Source organism: Theropithecus gelada, chromosome 19 (genome assembly GCF_003255815.1).
Source record: "Theropithecus gelada isolate Dixy chromosome 19, Tgel_1.0, whole genome shotgun sequence".
In the NCBI taxonomy this organism is placed as follows: Eukaryota; Metazoa; Chordata; class Mammalia; order Primates; family Cercopithecidae; genus Theropithecus; species Theropithecus gelada.
The window spans coordinates 23,019,446-23,041,480 of NC_037687.1; the positions used below are offsets into that span (position 1 = coordinate 23,019,446).

Genomic DNA, 22,035 nt, shown 5'->3' on the forward strand with positions numbered 1-22,035 from the left:
CAAGGTTTCACCATGTTGCCCAGGCTAGTCTCAAACTCCTGACCTCAAGTGATTCACCCACCTTGGCCTCCCAAAGTGCGGGGATTACAGGCATAAGCTACTGCGCCTGGCCGGTCTCACTGGTTTAAAGTCAAGTTGTCAGCAGGATTGGTTCCTCTTAGAAGCTTTGGAGAGTTTGTTTCCTTTCTCTTTGCCAACTTCTGGGGGCTGCCTGCATTCCTTGACTCATCATGGTCCCTCAAAGCCAGCATGGAAGCATCTTCAAATCTCTTTCCTGTCCTACCACTTCTGTTGTCACATTGCCTTGTCTGCCTTTGACATTCCTGCCTCCATAAGATTATATGTGATTACACTGGGCCCACCCAGATAAACAGGAATAATCATGGCATCTCAAGATCCTTAACACGGCCAGACACGGTGGCTCACGCCTCTAATCTCAGCAGTTTGGGAGGCTGAGGCGGGTGGATCACCTGAGGTCAGGAGTCTGAGACCAGCCTGGCCAACATGGTGAAACCCCGTCTCTACTAAAAATATAACAAATTAGCCAGGAGTGGTGGCGCATGCCTGTAATCCCAGCTACTCAGGAGGCTGAGGCAGGAGAATCATTTGAACCCAGGAGGCAGAGGTTGCAGTGATCTAAGATCACGCCATTGCACGCCAGCCTGGGTGAGAGAGCAAGACTCTGTCTCAAAAAAAAAAAAAAAAGATCCTTAACTCAATCATATCTCATATCTGCAAAGTCCTTTCTGCCATACAAGGCAACATATTCATAGGTTCTAGGGACTAGGACATGGACATCTTTGGAACTTTGGGGGGAGGCATTATGCAGTCCATCATGGTGCTAAAAATATTTGAGGAATGTGAGTTTTTGGCATACACAGGTGCTGGAATAGCCCTTGGGGAGCCAGAGATGACTACGACACAGTCCCTGCCCTCGAGGAATGGCAGTCTCGTCAGGGGACTGGCAACATTTCTTTTTTTTTTTTTTTTTTTTTTTTTTTTGAGACGGAGTCTCGCTCTGTCGCCCAGGCTGGAGTGCAGTGGCCGGATCTCAGCTCACTGCAAGCTCCGCCTCCCAGGTTTACGCCATTCTCCTGCCTCAGCCTCCCGAGTAGCTGGGACTACAGGCGCCCACCACCTCACCCGGCTAGTTTTTTGTATTTTTTAGTAGAGACAGGGTTTCACCGTGTTAGCCAGGATGGTCTCGATCTCCTGACCTCGTGATCCGCCCGTCTCGGCCTCCCAAAGTGCTGGGATTACAGGCTTGAGCCACCGCGCCCGGCCTGGGACTGGCAACATTTCATAAATGACTTGATGGCCACATCTCTTGGAATTCTCCCCAGGCCTCAGCCTACTTATTTACCATGTATCCTCTGCTGTCTTCAGAACCCCTCTTCTCCTCCCTCTTCATCCTTCCCTCAACTGCATCATGGGATCCAGCTCCACAGACAACCCGCGTCCCGGGGCCATGGGACATGCTCAGTCCGGTGCTCCGTGCCATAGCGGGAGCTGTGATGAATTGCCTCTCCTGTATTAGAGATTTGAGGTGCAGCTTCGATTCAGAGCGTCCTTCCTCACCACTCTGGCTGGTGAATTGCCCCCTGCCCCGTCTGATCCTGTAGGTTCTCCCTCTGACCATGAACACCTGCAGTGTATCACTGCAATTACTTCCTTGTTTCCGACCTCCTTTAGGTGGAGTTCAGCGAGAGCCATAAAGGAGACATCTCTGTCTGCCTTGCCCACAGGGCCTAGCATAGAGCAGAGAGCAGTAACAACTGTTCCCAACTTACTGAGAGTTCTAGGTGTCAGGTCTTGAGTGCTGAGTGTCTCAGATACATCTCTCACTTAACTCTCCCACAAGGCTTGTGAGAGATGTATGGCTATGCTCATTCTTTGGTTTGAGGAAACTGAAGTGCAGAGAATAGTCACATCGCCCACAGGCACAGAGTTAAAATACAGAGAGAGACAGACAGAGAGAGAGAGGGAGGGATTCAGATGTGGCCAGGCACAGTGGCTCATGCCTGTAATACCAGCACTTTGGAAGGCTGAAGCAGGGAGATTGCTAGAGTTTCAGAGTTCAAGACCAGCCTGGGCAATGTGGCAAAACTCCATCTCTACAAAAAATACAAAAATTAACCAGCCATGGTACCCACTACCCAGGAGGCTGAAGCAGGAGGATAGCTTGAGCCTGGGAAGTGGAGGTTGCAATGAGCCGAGATCATACCACTGCACTCCAGCCTAAGCAACAGAGTAAGACCCCGTTTTAAAAGAGAGAGAGTCGGCCGGGCGCGGTGGCTTGAGCCTGTAATCCCAGCACTTTGGGAGGCCGAGACGGGCGGATCACGAGGTCAGGAGATGGAGACCATCCTGGCTAACACGGTGAAACCCCGTCTCTACTAAAAAATACAAAAAACTAGCCGGGCGAGGTGGTGGGCACCTGTAGTCCCAGCTACTCGGGAGGCTGAGGCAGGAAAATGGTGTAAACCCAGGAGGCGGAGCTTGCAGTGAACTGAGATCCGGCCACTGCACTTCAGCCCAGGCTACAGAGTGAGACTCCGTCTCAAAAAAAAAAAAAAAAAAAAGAGAGAGAGTCAGATGTATCTCACTCCAAAGGCTCTTCCCTTCAACCATTCTGCCACTCAAGGCTCAATACATGTTTGTTGAATGACTGAATGAGCCCCCTTGGTTGGGACAGTTACAGGACCTGTTGATCTTATCTTCAGTAGGTCTTTGAGAGTTCAGACTCTGGTGTAGCCTCCAAACTAACCTTCCTGAAGTTGCAATTACTGAGGCTTCTGTCTTGAAATCTGGGATGATGCCCAATTGCTTTCTACATAAAACCTTTATACTAGTAATAATAAGTAACATTTACATATTACTTCATGGTTTATAAGGACTTTTTCTTATCGAGTGCCAACCATGTGCTCAAAACCTGGTATTAGAGATAATAAGCTTAAAAAGACTGAGGCCAGGTGTGGTGACTCATGCCTGTAATCTCAGCTCACTGCAACCTTTGCTTCCTGGGTTCTAGTGATTCTCCTGCCTCAGCCTCCCGAGCAGCTGAGATTACAGGCACGCCCCACCACGCCCAGCCAATTTTTGTATTTTATTTTATTTTTATTTTATTTATTTTTTATTATTTAATTTTTTGGCGAGACAGAGATATACTCTTGTTGCCCAGGTTGGAGTGCAATGGTGCGATCTCAGCTTACTGCATCCTCTGACTCCCAGGTTCAAGCGATTCTCCTGCCTCAGCCTCCCGAGTAGCTGGGATTACGGGCATGTGCCACCATGCCTGGCTAATTTTGTATTTTTAGTAGAGACAGGGTTTCACCATGTTGCCCAGGCTGATCTTGAACTCCTGACCTCAGGTGATCCACCCACCTCGGCCTCCCAAAGTGCTGGGATTACAGGCGTGAGCCACCACGTCCGGCCAGTTTTTCTATTTTAGTAGAGACAGGGTTTTACCATGTTGGCCAGGCTGGTCTCGAACTCCTGACCTCAGGTCAGGTGATCCAGCCGCCTTGGCCTCCCAAAGTGCTGGGATGACAGATGTGAACCACCACACCTGGCCAGTTTTTGTATTTTAGTAGAAACAGGGTTTCACCATGTTGGCCAGGCTGGTCTCGAACTCCTGACCTCAGGTCAAGTGATCCGGCTGCCTTGGCCTCCCAAAGTGCTGGGATTACAGGCATGAGCCACCGTGCCTGGTAATATAGGCCATTTTTGAATCCCTTGTTATACTCTTTTATTTATAATGCTTATCACGCAGACTCTGCTGGGTGATTTCACATACCCTAATTTATTTAGTTCTAATGACAATCATCTGAGCTGGAATTAATATCCTCATTCCCATCACACAGATGAGAAAAACGAGGCTCAAAGAACTAAAAATGCCATGTTGCCAATACACAGCCGGAAAGTGGCAGATTGGCCCCAGGTTCTCCAAAACCAGTGTCCTCTCTGCTGAGTCACCTCTGTCTCTTAGATCACAGAGTTAGATTATAGCTTCCTTCTGTGGACCACGCTGAATCATTTCAGTGACTGTCTGTGTTTTATACAACAGCTTCGCATGAGTCCCTTCATCAGACCATGTTTTCTGATTTGGAGTTGGGAAGATGATTGCTGTTGTATTATTTTTCTAGGGATCCAGTTTGATTTGAAAAGTACTTCCTGGTGTTCTTCCCTCACCATTTCCCCAGAATAACTCCTTCTACTCTTCAGATCTCAGTTTATTTATTTATTTGAGACAGAGTCTCTCTGTCACCCAGGCTGGAGTGAAGTGGCATGATCTCGGCTCACTGCAACCTCCACCGCCTGGGTTCAGGTGATTCTCCTGCCTCCACCTCCCAAGTAGCTGAGACTACAGGCGTGCACCACTACACCTGGCTAATTTTTGTATTTTTAGTAGAGGCTGGGTTTCGCCATCTTGGCCAGGATGGTCTTGAACTCCTGACCTCAAGTGATCCGCCCGCCTCGGCCTCCCAAAGTGCTGGGATTACAGGCATGAGCCACCACGCCCGGCCTGGGTCTCAGTTTAAGTGCTACTTCTTCAGAGAGGCCTTTTCAGACACCCTAATTTTGGAAGCCCTTGTTATACTCTTTTATTTATAATGCTTATCACACAGTCGATCATTTTCAATAATTGGTGAGTTTATTAAGATGTGTTGCTCTCACTAGATTGTAAGCTCCATGAAGTCGAAAAAAAGCATGTCCAGTTTACCCTGACACACCTGGCCCCTAGTCAGTCATAGTCTCTTTTAGCTTTGTGACTCCAGTATCAACTCAGGAGGTATTTGGTGGCTGCATGGATGATGCCTGTGGGGCAGGAGACATCCTTCATGGTGCTTTGGGGAGACTCATTCCTTCGACAATGCCTGGTTTAGTGACCTCTCAATTCTGTGTGCTTGGGATGAGAAACCAATTTGCTAGTCTCACCCTTCACTAGTTCATGGTCAGTGGCAGAGAATGATGGATGATTATAAAACAGTGTGGCAAGTGCCTTTGTGGAGGTAGGCCCAGGGTGTCACAAGAGTGCAGGAGGGGGTCAGGTGAGGTGGCTCAAGCCTGATCCCAGCATTTTGGGAGGCTGAGGCGGGCAGATCATCTGAGGTCAAGAGTTCAAGACCAGCCTGACCAACATGGTGAAATCCCATCTCTACTAAAAATACAAAATTACTCAGGCGTGGTAGTGCATGCCTATAATACTAGCATCTTGGGAGGCTAAGGCAGGAGAATCGAATCGCTTGAACCCGGGAAGTGGAGGTTGCAGTGAGCTGAGATCGCACATTGCACTCTAACCTGGGTGACAAGGGCAAACCTCTGTCTCCAAAAAACAAAAAAAGCGTAGGAGGGAACAGCTGACCCAGCCTGGGTGAGGGGGCAGAGAGGTGGCACTTCTGGAAGAGGAGACCACTGTGCAGAGGCTCAGAGGGGGAGAAGCTGGTGAGGGAGTTCATGGGGAGAAGACGAGGGCTTTGCAGATAGAGAATAATACAGCATGAGCGAGGAGCCAGGCGAGACGCCAGGGAGTGTGTGCCAAAAACTGCACCAGGAGATTCTCACTCTGCTGCTCCATCTCTGCAGCCTTTTCTTGAGACAGTCTTGCTCTGTTGCCCAGGCTGGAGTGCCATGGCAAGATCTCAGCTCACTACAACCTCCACCTCTCAGGTTCAAGCAATTCTCCTGCTTCAGCCTCCTGAGTAGCTGGGACTACCAGCGTGCACCACCATGCCTGGCTTATTTTTGTATTTTTAGTAGAGATGGGGTTTCTCCATGTTGGTCCGGCTGGTCACAAACTCCCAACCTCAGTTGATCTGCCCTCCTCGGCCTCCCAGAGTGCTGAGATTACAGGCGTGAGCCTGGCCAACCGTGTCTTTCTTTCGAGGCAGAAGGAGATTCTGGTGCATGTCCTGCAGTACATTCAGTACCTCCAGAGAAACATCGATGCCGCCAAGGCCTTGTTCAAATGCCACACCACCACTGGGGAAGGTGGACTTGCGGGTAAGTAGTTCAGCCAGTGTTTCCTGGTGCCTGCGATGTGCCAAGTGTTGTTCCAGCCATCAGGGATACTGAGTGACCCTTGTATGAAGGCCTGGTATAGGAGACAAAGTCAGAAAGATATGCAAGATGCCATGGGAACTCAGAGAAGAGGGGCCTTGGAGCTGGGCCTTCAGGACAGTAGGAGATTCAGGGAAGCCCAGCCAGGCAGAAGAAACAGGCCAGGCACAGTGGCTCACGCCTGTAATCCCAGCACTTTGGGAGGCCGAGGCAGGCGGATCGCTTAAGGTCAAGAGTTCGAGACCAACCTGGCCAACATGGCGAAACCCCATGTCTACTAAAAATATAAAAATTAGTGGGGCGTGGTGGCGGGCACCTGTAATACCAGCTACTCCGGAGGTTGAGGCAGGAGAATCACTTGAACCTGGGAGGCGGAGGTTGCTGTGAGCTGAGATCACACCACTGCACCCTAGCCTGGGCGACACAGCAAGACTCTGTCTCAAAATAATAATAATAATAATAATAATAATACATAAATAAAATAAACAAATCTGATCATGACCTTCCCCTGGCATAAATCCCTCAGTAATTTTCATCTTCTTCACTTCCCTCCATAGCCTGATGCTGGAAGCCCTTTGGGATCTCATCCCTGCCTTCCTAGTCCCTGCCAAACCTCCCCAGCCTCATCTTCTAGCATTCTGCCAGCATATTTTATTTATTTATTTGTGGGTTTTTTTGTTTTTTTGTTGTTTCATTTGTGTGTGTATGTGTGTGTGTGTGTTTTTTTTGTTTGTTTTTTTTTTTTGAGATGGAATATCATTCTGTTACCTAGGCTGGAGTGCAATGGCGCGCTATCGGCTCACTGCCTCCTGGGTTCAAGCGATTCTCTTGACTCGGCCTTCCAAGTAGCTGGGACCACAGGCATGCGTCACCACACCCGGCTAATTTTTGTATTTTTAGTAGAGATGAGGTTTCGCCATGTTGGCCAGGCTTATTTATTCATTTTTATTTATTTATTTATTTATTTATTTATTTATTTATTTATTTTTTTTTTTTTTGAGACAGAGTCTCGCTTAGTCGCCCAGGCTGGAGTGCAGTGGCGCGATCTCGGCTCACTGCAAGCTCCGCCTCCCGGGTTCACGCCATTCTCCTGCCTCAGCCTCCCGAGTAGCTGGGACTACAGGCGCCCGCCGCTTCGCCCGGCTAATTTTTGCATTTTTAGTAGAGACGGGGTTTCACCATGTTAGCCAGGATGGTCTCGATCTCCTGACCTCGTGATCCGCCCGCCTCGGCCTCCCAAAGTGCTGGGATTACAGGCGTGAGCCACCGCGCCCGGCATTTATTTATTTTTTTGAGACGAAGTCTCTCTCTCTGTCGCCCAGGCTGGAGTGCAGTGGCACAATCTCGGCTCACTGCAACCTCTGCCTCCCAGGCCTCTACAAGTATATTTTACACTACAGTAACAGTGACAGCACCCAGCACATCTAGCCTTAGGGGACTGATGTATTCCTGGTGCTGTGGTATGTTTTTTTCATTTTTTTGAGGCAGAGGTTAACTCTTGTTGCCCAGGCTGGAGTGCAGTGGCACGATCTCGGCTCAGCGCAACCTCTGTCTCCCCGATTCAAGCGATTCTCCTGCCTCAGCCTCCCAAGTAGCTGGGATTACAGGCACCCACCACCATGTCCGGCTAATTTTTTTGTATTTTTAGTAGAGACGGTGTTTTGCCATACTGGCCAGGCTGGTCTCGAACTGCTGACCTCTGGTGATCCACCCACCTCAGCCTCTCAAAGTGCTTGGATTACAGCCGTGAGCCACCGCTCCTGGCCTCTTTTTTTTTTTTTTTTTTGAGACAGGGTCTCACTCTGTCACCCAGGCTAGAATGCAGTGGCATGATCATGGCTCACTGTAACCTCAAACTCCCAGGACTCAAACTCCAGGGGTCAAGCAATCCTCCTGCCTCAGACTTCTAAGTAGGTTGTACTATAGGCATGTGCCACCAACATCCAGATAATTTTTTTTTTTTTTTTTGAGATGGAGTCTCTCTCTAGCTGTAACTGGGACTAGAGGTGCATGCTACCACACCCAGCTAATTTTTATATTTTTAGTAGAGACGGGAGTTTGCCGTGGTTGCCAGGCTGGTCTCACCTCAAGTGATCTACCCATCTCAGCCTCCTAAAGTGCTGAGATGACAGATGTGAGCCATCGTGCCTGTCTCTGGCTAATATTTTTGTTTGTTTTTTTTTGTAGAGACAGAGTCTCACTATGTTGTCCAAGCTGGTCTTAAACTCCTGGGTTCAAGCGATCCTCCCGCCTTGGCCTCCCAAAGTGCTGGGATTATAGGAGTGGGTCACCAAGTCTGACTTATTTCTATGTATTAACTCACATTTAATCCTCAGGACAAATACAGAAGGGAAAAGCTAGTGTGGCCCCGTTTTGCAGGTGATGAAACTGAAGCACAGAGAGGTTAAGGTCACAGAGATGAACCTGAGTCAGGACCTGGCTCAGAGCCCACACACATCATCTCCATGCCATGCAGACCTCCAATCACACCCAGTGACTTGCCGTCCCCAGACACCCCGCACGTGTCTTCTCATGCCTGCAAACTCTTACTCAGATAGTTTCTTTTTATTCTTTTTTTTTTTTTTTAGGCGGAGTCTCGCTCTTTTGCCCAGGCTGGAGTGAAGTGGCGTAATTTCGGCTCACTGCAAGCTCCACCGCCTGGGTTCAAGCGATTCTCCTGCCTCGGCCTCCCGAGTAACTGGGATTACAGGCACCCGCCGCCACACCCAGCTAATTTTTGTCCCTAACATGTAGTGTAGAGGACTGGTCATGAAGTGAGAGACTGGAGTCAGGGAGATGAGGAAAGACACTGTTCGGAGTGATCTAGACAGGGGACAATTAGGCCCAAGCGAGCTCTGTAGCTGAGAATGTGGATAGAAGTGAGTAAACCTAGGAGATGTTAACGAGGAAGAATCAAGAGGCCAGAGGGAAAGGCCCCAGTGGGGGAGTTGGGTAGGGACACTCACTGTGTTGAGGAAGGCTGGAGGAGAAGCTGGTGTGGGCGGGGAGAGGGTGAAGCGAAGCATCTTCAAGGTGCCCAGTCTGGGGAAGTGTTGATTCCGTTCTCCCCCTGGGCCAAGGCCCAAAACAGCCCTGAAGAAACCTGAGTTCTCACCCTCTACTTTCACAGTCCTGACTGAGCGGCCTTGGATAAGCCCTCAGTTTTCACACTGTAAAGTCAGCCTGGGGTCCCACCCTGACCCGGGACTGAGGAGCATTGTCTAGAAGACAGGAACTGCCGCTGGGTGCAGATAGAGTGCGGGATCTGACCTGTTTCCCTCTCCATCCCTGCAGGGCTGAGTCAGAATCCAGCCTGGGGCCCAGCTAGGCGGAGGAGACACTCTACCCCCTCCAGCTCCCCAAGCTCTCAGAAGTCCCGTCTCCAGGGGGCGTGCCAGAGGCCTCGGAAGAAGAAGCTGACCCAGGCATCAGGTACAAGCTGTCACTGGAGGCGGAACCAGAAGCCCAGGTCATCCGGGAGCAGGGCTCCTTCTCCAGGGATGTCCTTACTCTGGGGGCCTTCTCAGCACCCTATGCCTGGGTTCAACTCCCAGCTCCTCCTTGTTTTAACACTGAGGCTTCACACCCAGAAATTTGGGGTTCACTGGTCTATGGCAGAACCTGGGAATCAGTATTTTTTCTTTTTTTTTTTTTTGAGACAGAGTCTCGCTTTGTCCACCAGGCCGGAGTGCAGTGGCGCATCTCGGCTCACTGCCCCCTCTGCCTCCCAAGTTGAAGCTATTCTCCTGCCTCAGCCTCCCAAGTAGCTGGGATTGCAGGCACCTGCTGCCATGCTCAGCTAATTTTTGTATTTTTAGTAGAGACAGGGTTTCACCATGTTGGCCAGGCTGGTCCTGAGCTCCTGACCTCAAGTAATCTGCCTGCCTTGGCCTCCCGAAGCGCTGAGATTACAGGCGTGAGCTGCTGCTCCTGGTCAGTGTTTTTTTGTTTTGTTTTGGTTTTTTTTTTTTTGAGACAGAGTCTCGCTCTGTCGCCCAGGCTGGAGTGCAGTGGCGCGATCTCGGCTCACTGCAAGCTCTGCCTCCCGGGTTCACACCATTCTCCTGCCTCAACCTCCCCAGTAGCTGGGACCACAGGTGTCCACTACCACACCCAGCTAATTTTTTCTGTTTTAGTAGAGGCGGGGTTTCACCACGTTAGCCAGGATGGTATCAATCTCCTGACCTTGTGATTTGCCTGTCTCGGCCTCCCAAAGTGCTGGGATTACAGGCGTGAGCCACCGCACCCACCCTGCCTGGTGTTTTTTAAAGATCACAAGATGATTCTCACACGTGGACAGGGGTTGAACAAAGCGGCCTGTGATTGAGGATCTGGGCGTACCCATACCGGGCCAGGCATAGCTTTGACACAGACACGGACATTTCCCACCTGAACCCTATTCTGGTGACAGGCAGGTGACCCCCAGGCCCCTCTAACACCTGAACTCTGCTTCCCCAGAAAGCCAGACTCGGACCCCGAAGCCTCGCCGCTCCCTGGCCCTGAGCAAGCCTGAGAAGCTGGTGACCCCATCCCCAGACCAGAAAGGAAGCAGCACAGCGGGGACCACCACCCCTCCAAGATGCCCTGACTCCTGTGGTCACCCGAGGCCTGCATCATCCTCGCCTCCAGCTGATAGAAAAGGAGGACAGTCCCAGCTGACGCTGCTGGATCTGGCCGAGGACACCATCCACTGTGGCATCTCGAGTGGGTCTCTTTCCTCACTCTGAACTTACTCTTTCATTGAGATGCCACTTTGGGGGCACCTGCTGTGTACCAGACACAGTACCAGTAGTGAGGGCTGCAGCAGTGAATAGGAAACACCGCGTCTCACTTCTCAAGCTTGTGGCCTTGCTCTGGTGGTCTTCATCGCAGGCTGTGTCATGGCTCTAAGGGTGGGACGAGATCAGCATCGTCTTGTGTGGGTTTCCCATCACAGAACCGGGGAGGAGGGCAGGGCCTCCACCTCAGGCCTCACTGGGCTTTCCTGTACCCCAGTCACTGCACTGGTTTGGAAAAGGTGTGGTGATGTGTTCAAGCAGAGAGCTAGGCGAGAGGGAGGGAGTTCGGAGCTCAAGGCTTTGAGGCCTCAAGTCATCTCGTTCCTCTATTTGTTCATTCAGCCTTTTATTTTTTCTTTTTTCTTTTTTTTTTTTTGAGATGGAATCTTGCTCTGTCGCCCAGGCTGGAGTGCAGTGGCATGATCTCGGCTCACTGCAACCTCTGCCTCCTGGATTCAAGCGATTCTTCTGCCTCAGTCTCATGAGTAGCTGGGACAGGCGCCTGCCCCCATGCCTGGCTAATTTCTGTTTTTTGTTTGTTTGTTTGTTTTTTGGGTTTTTTTTTGAGACGGAGTCTCACTCTGTCGCCCTGGCTGGAGTACAGTGGCACAATCTCAGCTCACTGCAACCTCCTTATCCTGGGTTCAAGTGATTCTCCTGCCTTAGACTCTCGAGTAGCTGGGACTGCAGGCGCATGCCACCATGGCCAGCTAATTTTTTTTGTTTTTTTTAGTACAGATGGGGTTTCACCGTGTTAGCCAGGATGGTCTTGAACTCCTGACTTCGTGATCTGCCCGCCTTGGCCTCCCAGCGTGAGCCACTGCACCCAGCCTTAATTTTTGTATTTTTAGTAGAGACGGGGTTTCACCATCTTGGCCAGGCTGGTCTTGCACGCCTGACTTCGTGATCCACCCGCCTCGGCCTCCCAAAGTGCAGGGGTTACAGGCATGAGCCACTGTGCCCGGCCCCCATTACAGCTTCTGATAGGGATGTGGGATTCAAAAAACCCAGGGGTGATTTGGGGCACCCCTCAGCCTCACACCGATGCGACGCCCTGCATCCTGAGGTTTGGACTAGGATTGGGGAGTGAGAGGGTGTGTGGCAGAAGCTGGCACCCCTTTGTCCCCTGCGTCTGGGCTTCCTGGAATTTGGCCCAGTCCCCAGGCATGCTCACCCTGATCTGCCCCTTAGGCTGCTGGTGCCAGGGCAGTGTCCAGGATGACGTGCCTTTCCCTGCGCTCCTGGCCCAGGAAGATGTGGCGAGGATCCATTTTCTCAACAAGACCCAGCCCTATCCCAGGTAAGAGAGTCCCCAGGGCACTGACTGCGGCGCTGAGGCGTTTGGTCTGGCGTGGGTGACGGGTAGTGGGAAGAGAGGCCAAGGCGTGTCCTCTGCGGGTGCCCCTTGAGCACCAGTGGGGGCCCAGCTTTGTGCCTGCCACTGTGAGCTCGCAGGAAAGCCTGACTTCCCATTTCCTGGACATGGTCACAGCTTCCTCACCAGTCTCTCTGCCTCCTCTATCTCCCCTCCATCTCATCCTCATGGACCACATGGCTTTTCCAACACAGAGACCTTGACCATGGAGGTTGTGGCTTAAAGCCTTTCCTCAGTGCCTGCAGCATAGAGTCCAATATCTTTCTTTTTTTTTTAAGACAGGGTCTCACTCTGTCGCTCAGGCTGGAGACCAGTAGCGCAATCATAGGTTACTGCAGCCTCAACCTTCAGGGCTCAAGCCATCCTCCTGCCTCAGCTTCCTGAGTAGCTGGGACCACAGGCACACACCACCACACCCAGCTAATTTTTTTTATGTTTATTTTTTGTAGAAATAAGGTCCCCTTATGTTGCCTAGGCTGGTCTTGAACTGCTGGGCTCAAGCAATCCTCCCACTTCAGCCTCCCAAAGTGCTGGGATTACAGGTATGGGCCACTGCGCCCGGCCCCGATATTTTACCTGGCCTGTGAGACTTTTAGTGGCCCCCAACTCACCTCGTCAGCCCTCTCTCCTGTCCTTCACCCATGACTCACACTTCACACCACCACACATTCACCATTCCCCAGGAGCCCTGCGCCAGCCCCTCTGAGCTTCTCACATTCCAGTACTTCTTCCTGGATAGCCTGCTTCCCTGTGCCCCTGGAAAACCACCCATCCCTCAGGCTGAGCCCACTGCCCTCCACTGGCTCATCCTCCAATGCCCTCGGTCACAGCACTGCCCTGTCGTCTGCAGCGCCTGCTTACGGGCTGGGCTCTCCTCATGAGACTGTAAGCTCTCTGAGGATGGGAGTCTCAACTGACTGAGCTTTATGCCCCCAGCACTCCCCCAGGGGCCAGTGCAGAGCGCCAAAGGGCCCTATAGCAGTTTCCAGCCCGGGGCCTGTGTGTCTGACTCTGAAACTCCATCTCTTGCAGGCAGAAGCTGGTGTTCTATGATTCCAGCGAGGATGTGGACAAAGGGTCCCTAGATGCTGACCCTTGGCTTCCTGCCTGGACCCCAGAGAACAGCCCCCAAGGTGACTGCAACTCTGTCTTTCCTCCTTGTAGGCTGGTGTGGGCCTTCCCATACTTCCAGTCTGAGGATTTCTATGGAAGAGGGTAGGCAGGAAAGGGAATAGAGATCCCCTAAGCACAGGGAAGGCAAACATGCAGTGTACCTGCCATCTGTCCACCACCGCTGCAATAATCAATCACCACTCTTTCCTTGAGCCCAGACACTGCCTCAGAATCGTTCTGGGTCTTTTTGGTTTGTTTGTTTTATTTTTTGAGATAGGGTTTCACTCTGTCGTCCAGGCTGGAGTGCAGTGGCGCAATCTCAGCTCACTTCAACCTCTGTCTCCTGCCTCGGCCTCCCAAGTAGCAGGGATTACAGGTGCCCACCACCATGCCTGGCTAATTTCTGTATTTTTAGTAGAGATAGGGTTTCACCATGTTGGCCAGGCTGGTCTCATACTCCTGACCCAAGGTGATCCACCTGCCTCAGCCTCCCAAAGTGCTGGGATTACAGGTGTGAGCCACCCCTCGGACCTCTTTTTGTGTTTTTGTTTTGTTTTTTCTTTTGAGACAAGTTCTCACCCTGAGACTGAAGTGCAGTGGCACAATCACAGCTCACTGAGGCCTCCAGTTCCTGGACTCGAGGGATTGTCCTGCCTCAGCTTCTCAGAGAGCTGGGATTACAGCCACATGCCACTGCTCTTGACCTCAGAATCCATTTTTTTTTTTTTTTTTTTTTTTTTTTGAGACAGAGTTTTGCTCTTGTCACCCAGGCTGGAATGCAATGGCGCTATCTCGGCTCACTGCAACCTCTACCTCCCAGGTTCAAGTGATTCTGCGTCAGCCTCTGAGTAGCTGGCATTACAGGTGTGCACCACCACACCCAGCAAATTTTTATATTTTTAGTAGAGATAGGATTTCACTATGTTGTCCAGGCTGATCTTGAACTCCTGACCTCAAGTGATCCACCTGCCTCAGCCTCCCAAAGCGCTGGGATTACAGGCATGAGCCACCGCACCTGACCTCAGAATCTTTCTTATTGTAGAGCTGCAGGTAGTTATAATCAGCCTATGGGATTTTGTACATTATGATATTGATTTTTCTTTTTTTTTGGCCATCCCTGACATAATGCCAAACGTCACTTCGCTTCATTTCTTCTTCTTCTTCTTTTTTTTTTTTAATGTTGAGAAAGGGTCTCACTCTGTCACCCAGGCTGGAGTGCAGTGGCACGATCTCGGCTCACTGCAACCTGTGCTCCCAGGTTCAGGCAATTCTCCCGCCTCAGCCTCCTGAGTAACTGGGACTACAGGCACATGCCACTACCCCCAGCTAAGTTTTGTATTTTTTAGTAGAGACAGGGTTTCACCATGTTAGCCAGGCTGGTCTTCAATTCCTGACCTCAAGTGATCCGCCTGCCTTGGCCTCCCAAAGTGCTGGGATTACAGGCGTGAGCCATCGTGCCCAGCTGCCTCTTCATTTCTCCAATCAAGAATTCAAAATGGGCCGGGCACGGTGGCTCAAGCCTGTAATCCCAGCACTTTGGGAGGCCGAGACGGGCGGATCACGAGGTCAGGAGATCGAGACCATCCTGGCTAACACGGTGAAACCCCGTCTCTACTAAAAAATACAAAAAACTAGCTGGGCGTAGGTGGTGGGCGCCTGTAGTCCCAGCTACTCGGGAGGCTGAGGCAGGAGAATGGCCTAAACCTGGGAGGCGGAGCTTGCAGTGAGCTGAGATCCGGCCACTGTACTCCAGCCTGGGTGACAGAGCAAGACTCCGTCTCAAAAAAAAAAAAAAAAAAAAGAATTCAAAATGAGAAACTGAGATTCGCTTTCCGAAGCATCAGGCACTATCTCCTCAACGCCAGCTGCTGTGCTAGGGCAGAGGGTGATCTCTGGCCACACCCCTGAGTCTACTGTTTCCTTTCCAGGGAGCCCACTGTCCCTGGGGCCTCCCCAGATTGATGTCTGGAGTGGAACAGGCCACCCAAGTGAGATCCTCGGGCTCAGCCCTAGCCTTTTCAGCTCCCCAGGGAAACTGCTGCCAGACGAGATCTTGGAGGATGGCACAGAGTACCTGACCCAAGGTGAGGCCCGAGCCTGGCCCTGATGCTTAGTTCATTCGGGAAACATACGGCGGCCAGGCCTGCATGGGGCCGTCCTGGGTGCCCAGGGTAAATCCTGCCCTGGCCCTGCCTCAAGGAGCCCACAGCCTAGTAGGGGAGCAGCCACAGGCTGGTGTGGTGCGTGTGTGGCTTTAGAAGCCCATAGCAGGACTTGGGCTCACTTTGTGTGTTGGAAGTGACCCAGGGGAGTGGGCTGTGAGTGGGATTTGGAAACAGGGTGGGAGATCCTGAAGGAAAACGCCAGAGACGGGGACTCCAGCTAGCAGGGACAGCGTGGCCGAAGTTTGGCGGTGTGGGAGAAGCATTTCTGCTCTGGCAGCCCCTCTGGTCTCCCTCCCTGGCAGCTTTCTTTGAAGAAGTGTGCTTAGATCTGGAGTCTTCACCTTCAGCCTGCACGCAGGAGGCTCCACTGGAGAAGGTAGACATCCTCTGCCCCTCTGTCCACAGATACATCCGTCCGTCTTTCCACACACGTCACTCACGGCTTCACTCACTCATCCGCTCCCTCACCCTTTTTTCAGCCGCCATCTACCCATCTCTCCTTCCACTCATGCTTCTCCTCATCCTTAAAAGCCCCCCACCCTTTGTGCACCTGCCGGTGGCCACCAGATGCTGGCTCTGTGCTGGGCACGTGGAATGAATTGGATAAAAAGGATAAAAGCTGCCAGGTGCCCATAGAAAAAAAAAAACAACTATTTAATTTTATTTATTTATTTATTTATTTTTTTGAGACTGAGATTCCCTGTTGTTGCCCAGGCTGGGGTGCAGTGGCGTGATCTCGGCTCACTGCAACCTCCACTTCCCGGGTTCAAACGGTTCTGCCTCAGCTTCCTGAGTAGCTGGGATTACAGGCGTTTGCCACCACACCCAGCTAATTTTTTTTTTTTTTTTTTTTTGAGACAGAGTCTCGCTTAGTCGCCCAGGCTGGAGTGCAGTGGCGCGATCTCGGCTCACTGCAAGCTCCGCCTCCCGGGTTCACGCCATTCTCCTGCCTCAGCCTCCCGAGTAGCTGGGACTACAGGCGCCCGCCGCCTCGCCCGGCTAATTTTTTTGCATTTTTAGTAGAGACGGGGTTTCACCGTGTTAGCCAGGATGGTCTCGATCTCCTGACCTCGTGATCCGCCCGCCTCGGCCTCCCAAAGTGCTGGGATTACAGGCGTGAGCCACCGCGCTAATTTTTGTATTTTTAGTAGAGATGGGGTTTCACCATGTTGGCCAGGCTGGTCTCCAACTCCTGACTTCAAGTGATCTGCCCACCTTGGCCTCCCAGAGTGCTGGGATTACAGGTGTGAGCCACCGCACCCAGCTTCCCACATCATTTTACAACTACTATACGAAGCAGGGTCTCCTGTGGCCCCATTTTACAGATGAGGAAACTGAAATCAAAAGACTAGGCTGGGCATAGTGGCTCACACCTGTAATCCCAGCACTTTGAGAGGCTGAGGCGGGTGGATCACCTGAGGTCAGGAGTTCGAGACCAGCCTGGTCAACATGGGGAAACCCCATCTCTGCTAAAAATACAAAACTTGGCCGGGCGCGGTGGCTCAAGCCTGTAATCCCAGCACTTTGGGAGGCCAAGATGGGCAGATCACGAGGTCAGGAGATCGAGACCATAACACGGGGAAACCCCGTCTGTACTAAAAAAATACAAAAAACTAGCCGGGCAAGGCAGCGGGCACCTGTAGTCCCAGCTACTCGGGAGGCTGAGGCAGGAGAATGGCATGAACCCAGGAGGCGGAGCTTGCAGTGAGCCGAGATCCAGCCACTGCACTCCAGCCTGGGCGACAGAGTGAGACTCAGTCTCCAAAAAAAAAAAAAAAAATACAAAAATTGTCAGGCCGGGCACGGTGACTCAAGCCTGTAATCCCAACACTTTGGGAGGCCGAGACGGGCGGATCACGAGGTCAGGAGATCGAGACCATCCTGGCTAACACAGTGAAACCCCGTCTCTACTAAAAATACAAAAACTTCGCCGGGCGAGGTGGCAGGCGCCTGTAGTCCCAGCTACTCGGGAGGCTGAGGCAGGAGAATGGCGTGAACCCGGGAGGCGGAGCTTGCAGTGANACTCGGGAGGCTGAGGCAGGAGAATGGCGTGAACCCGGGAGGCGGAGCTTGCAGTGAGCTGAGATCTGGCCACTGCACTCCAGCCTGGGTGACAGAGCGAGACTCTGTCTCAAAAAAAAAAAAAAAAAAAAAAAATTGTCCGGGTACGGTGGCTCACGCCTATAATCCCAGCATTTTGGGAGGCCGAGGAGGGCATATCACCTGAGGTCAGGAGTTGGAGACAAGTCTGGCCATCATGGTGAAATACCATCTCTACTAAAAATACAAAATTAGCCGGGTGTGGTGGTACATGCCTGTAATCCCAGCTACTCAGGAGGCTGAGGCAGGGGAATCGCTTGAACCTGGGAGGCGGAGGTTGCAGTGAGCCGAGATGGCACCATTGCACTGCAGCCTGGGTAACAAGAGCGAAACCTGGTCTAAAAAAAAGAAATAAAAAAAAAATAGCAGGGCGTGGCTGGGCGTGGTGGCTCATGCCTGTAATTCCAGCACTTTGGGAGGCTGAGGTGGGCAGATCACCTGAGGTCAGGAGTTTGAGACTAGCCTGACCAATATGATGAAACCCTATCTCTACTAAAAATACAAAAATTAGCTGGGCATGGTGGCGTGCACTTGGAACCCCAGCCACACAGGAGGCCAAGACAGGAGAATCACTTGAACGTGGGAGGCAGAGGTTGCAGTGAACTGAGATCACACCATTGCACTCCAGCCTGAGGGACAAGAGCAAGACTCCATCTCAAAAAAAAAAAGAAAGAAAGAGAGAGAGAGAAAAAGAAAGAGAGAGAGAAAGAGAGAAAGACAGGGTCTTGCTTTGTTGCCCAGGCTGGCTGGAGTGCAGTGTCACCATCATAGATCAGTGCCTTGAACTCCTGGGCTCAAATGACCCTCCCGCCACAGGTTCCCAGGTAGCTGGGAATACAGGCATGCACCACCATGCCCAGCTGTTTTTTTTTTTTTAAGCTTATTTTTAAATTTAACTTAATTTAATTCCTTTTTTTTTTTTGAGACAGAGTCTCACTATGTTGCCCAGGCTGGAGGGCAGTAGTGCGATCTCAGCTCACGGCAGCCTCCGCCTCCTGGATTTAAGCGATTCTCGTGCCTCAGCCTCCAGAGTAGCTGGGACTACAGGCATCCACCACCACACCCGGCGAATTTTTTAGTATTTTTAGACAGAGTTTCGCCCTGTTAGCCAGGCTGGTTTTGCATTCCTGACCTCAGGTGATTCACCCGCCTCAGCCTCCAAAAGTGTGGGGATTACAGGCATGAGCCTCTGTGCCTGGCCTTTTTTTTCTCTTATTTTTTGTAGAATGAGGTCTTTCTATGTTGCCCAGGCTGGTCTGTAACTCCTGGCCCTGCCGTCCTCCTGCCTCAGCCTCCCAGAGTGTTGGGGTTACAGGCATGAGCCATCACACCCTGCCAATCTGAGCTGCTGCTAATGCTCATGTTACGTCCTAGAAAAGCAGTATTGGGGGGATGAAGGGGCACCACTTGTCTCCCCTCCCATCTTTCTCCCTCGTCATGCCCCAGGACACAGCCTCCAAGGCCCCCAAAGACCCTCCTGAGTCCCACAGCCTGCACCGGTCCTCAGTCTCGCTGGACCACTGCTACCTCTCACTGAGCGGGAATAGCAAGGTGCCATCCAGCTCTAGCTCCAGCTCCAGCTCTAGCTCCAGCTCGGAGGACAGCGACTCAGAGCCCCTGTGGAAGCAGCAAGAGGTGAGAGACAGGGCCACACGCCAGGGCCAGCTGGGCCTCCTTCCTCTCTCACCACCCTCTCCCTCCCCCAGGATATGCAGGCCAACCCTGCGGGCATGCCGGGCTCCAGCGAAGAGGACGAAGACACCACATGGACCCCCACCCGGCCGACCTCACCCCTGCCAGCAGCCGAGACAAAGGCCAGGAAGGGCCAAGCAGCCAGAGCCCCTGTGAAGCCCAAGGAGAAGAAGAAAGGCCCCTGCCCACCCCAGATGAAGAAGAAGTGTGTCAATGGCTTCATCATGTTCTGCAGGATGAACCGGAAGCAGTACATCCGGTGGGTAGGGGGGTCCGTCTTTGGCCCTGGGGAAGGCCCTGGCTTCGTTCTCTGCCCGTAGCCTGGCCATGCCGCTCCTCACAGCTGTCTGACACTTTCTCCCCATCCCAGACCCCACAAACTCTTCCTGGACCACAGTTCTTCCCCAGAATTGAACCCGGCCCCATTGTATTGGACAGGGTCCATCCATTGTCAGCGCTGAAATCCAATTCAGACTTTAGCCTTCAGAAAAAAGGACTTTTTTTGGGGGGGGGGGGGGGGGATGGAATCTCACTCTGTCACCCAGGCTGTAGTGCAGTGGCACAATCACGGCTCACTGCAATGTCTGCCTCCCGGGCTCAAATCACTGCAACCTCTGCCTCCTAGATTCTCCTGCCTCAGCCTCCTGAGTAGCTGGGATTACAGGCGTGCCACCACTCCTGGCTAATGTTTGTATTTTTAGTAGAGACAGGGTTTCACCATGTTGGCCAGGCTGGTCTCGAACGCCTCACCTGCATTCCTGGTAGCGAGACTTTGTTCAAAAAAAAAAATAGGCCAGGCACAGTGGCTCATGCCTGTAATCCCAGCACTCTCGGAGGCTAAGGTGGGCGGATCATCTGAGGCCAGGAGTTCAAAACCTGCAAGTGATCTACCTGCCTTGGCCTCTCAAATTGCTGGGATTACACGTGTGAGCCTCAGGCCCAGCAAGAAAAGGAAATGAATTGACTTATATAACCTAGAAAACAAGGGCAGGTATAGACTGCCTTGAGATGTAGTTGGTTTCAGGACTCACACAGGCTGTCTGGAATCTTTGTCCTTTTCGCTCAGTTCCGCTGTCTTCTGTGCTGGCTTCATTTTCTGGCAGGCGGGGTCACCCCAGGAGGCGCAGGCTCAGGTCCCGTCCCCCACCCAAGCGACCCTGGGGGGAGCAGAGGTCTCTGAGGTTTTAAGCAAAGTCCTTGGGACTGACTTTGGTAGATCTCGTGCCAATCCGGAACAAGTCACTGTCAGGCCTGGAGCCAGGGGATGGGGAGGCCCCCCCAAGCCACAGAGGAGAAGAGCTCGTTCCTTTACAGGAAGATCCAGATGTGGGGGCCAGGAGCGGTGGCCACAGGTCCCCTACATGCTCCTGGGATGCCGGATGCCCCCTTGTGAACAGCCACTGAGTCCAGCTCCGTCTGCATCCTCAGCTCCAGAGGGTGGTCTTGGAGGCCTTGTAGACCCACAAGTCTAGGAAGGGTCTGAGTTCTCAGTCAGGGTGTCCTGTAGGCCTCTCCTTACCTCTTCCTTCTTCCTGTCCCAGATCCTGTCCTGGAACCGCTTCTACAGCTGCCACCAAGGAGCTGGCCCAGCTGTGGCGGGTGATGACCCAGCAGGAGCGGAGGCCATACTGGTGAGAGGCCCCGGCCCCGAGCTGTGGGTGGGGGCTGGAAGGGCCTCCCTGCCCCAGAACCTGCTCTGTCTCTGGAGCCTTGGGTGTCATGGCATGGGAGACTGGGCCGAGGAATTTGCGTGTTGCCCCTTCTTATGAAACCCTTGGGAGTGACACAGGTGTAGGGGTGCATACCACAATTAAGCTGGGGAACAGCTGAGCCCAGACAAGGACCCCCAGCCTCAATTCCTTTGCGTCTCTGCCACATGAGTTTCTTGGGGTGTGGTCTGATTTTTCTGTCACTTGGCCACCTCGACTCCCCCAAACCCTGTCCCCTCCACTTTCAAGGAGCTGCCACCTGCCCTGGCTCCTGACTTTGAACACATCCCAGAGCCCTTGGCTGAGTCCCATTTTACAGACCAGGACTTGGTGGCCCCAAGGCTCGCCCAGTAGAGGCTAAAACGGTGGCCCAGGCTGCTGTGGGGGCCACAGGATTGGGGGTGGGACAGGGGTGCCCGGGAGGCGAGTGAGGAAGCTGGGCCGTCCTGCCGCCGTCTCCCCAGCACCAAGGCTCGCAGGTTCAGCCGCCAGCACAACCGCATCGTGAAGCAGGATGGCTCCAGCAGCGAGGCTGAGGACTGGGAGACGCCCAAGCCCTTCTACCAGCTGCTGGCCGAGAAGGCCTTGCCGCTGCCCCCGCACATCCAGTGAGAAAGGGCGGCCCCTCACCTCGCTCCCCTCACCCCTCATGGCAACCACAGCTCTTACTGGAAGCCAGGCCCATCAATGAACTTGTCCCTCCTGGGCCTCCAGCCCCTGAGAATGCAGGTACCATGGGACTGCGAGGGGGGCACTGATTGGCCCCAACTGCTGAGCACGTTTGCCTGGAGCACCAGTCGCCCGCAGCTGCCTCAATTCTCCCCCAGGCTTAGGAAGGAAACCCAAAATGAAATGCGGGGTGTTGGAAGGTGAAGTTTACCCACCCCTCTCCCCTTCCCGTCCCCACCCAAGCCACACAGTTGCAACCCTGTTCATGCTCACCTCACCCTACTCCTCCCTCTCCTGTTCTATTTTTAGACTATTTATTGTTTTAAATAAAATAAAGCAAGTGGAACCTTTGTTACCAGCAAGAGAGACAAGGG

At 52.5% G+C, this 22,035-nt stretch overlaps 1 protein-coding gene across 1 annotated transcript in view; it reads left to right on the forward strand.

Annotated features, from left to right (window-relative positions):
- Positions 1 to 22,013, forward strand: part of BHMG1 (basic helix-loop-helix and HMG-box containing 1) — a 41,131-nt gene extending 19,118 nt beyond the window's left edge. Inside the window, exons 5-15 of the mRNA XM_025368936.1 lie at positions 5,892 to 6,003; positions 9,355 to 9,492; positions 10,519 to 10,764; positions 12,030 to 12,138; positions 13,246 to 13,346; positions 15,255 to 15,410; positions 15,794 to 15,867; positions 19,038 to 19,226; positions 19,298 to 19,542; positions 20,825 to 20,914; positions 21,457 to 22,013. Of these exons, the coding sequence (XP_025224721.1) occupies positions 5,892 to 6,003; positions 9,355 to 9,492; positions 10,519 to 10,764; positions 12,030 to 12,138; positions 13,246 to 13,346; positions 15,255 to 15,410; positions 15,794 to 15,867; positions 19,038 to 19,226; positions 19,298 to 19,542; positions 20,825 to 20,914; positions 21,457 to 21,604 (1,608 nt within the window). The 3' untranslated portion in view covers positions 21,605 to 22,013. The remainder of the gene's footprint in view (positions 1 to 5,891; positions 6,004 to 9,354; positions 9,493 to 10,518; positions 10,765 to 12,029; positions 12,139 to 13,245; positions 13,347 to 15,254; positions 15,411 to 15,793; positions 15,868 to 19,037; positions 19,227 to 19,297; positions 19,543 to 20,824; positions 20,915 to 21,456) is intronic.
- The last annotated feature ends 22 nt before the right edge of the window (positions 22,014 to 22,035 follow it).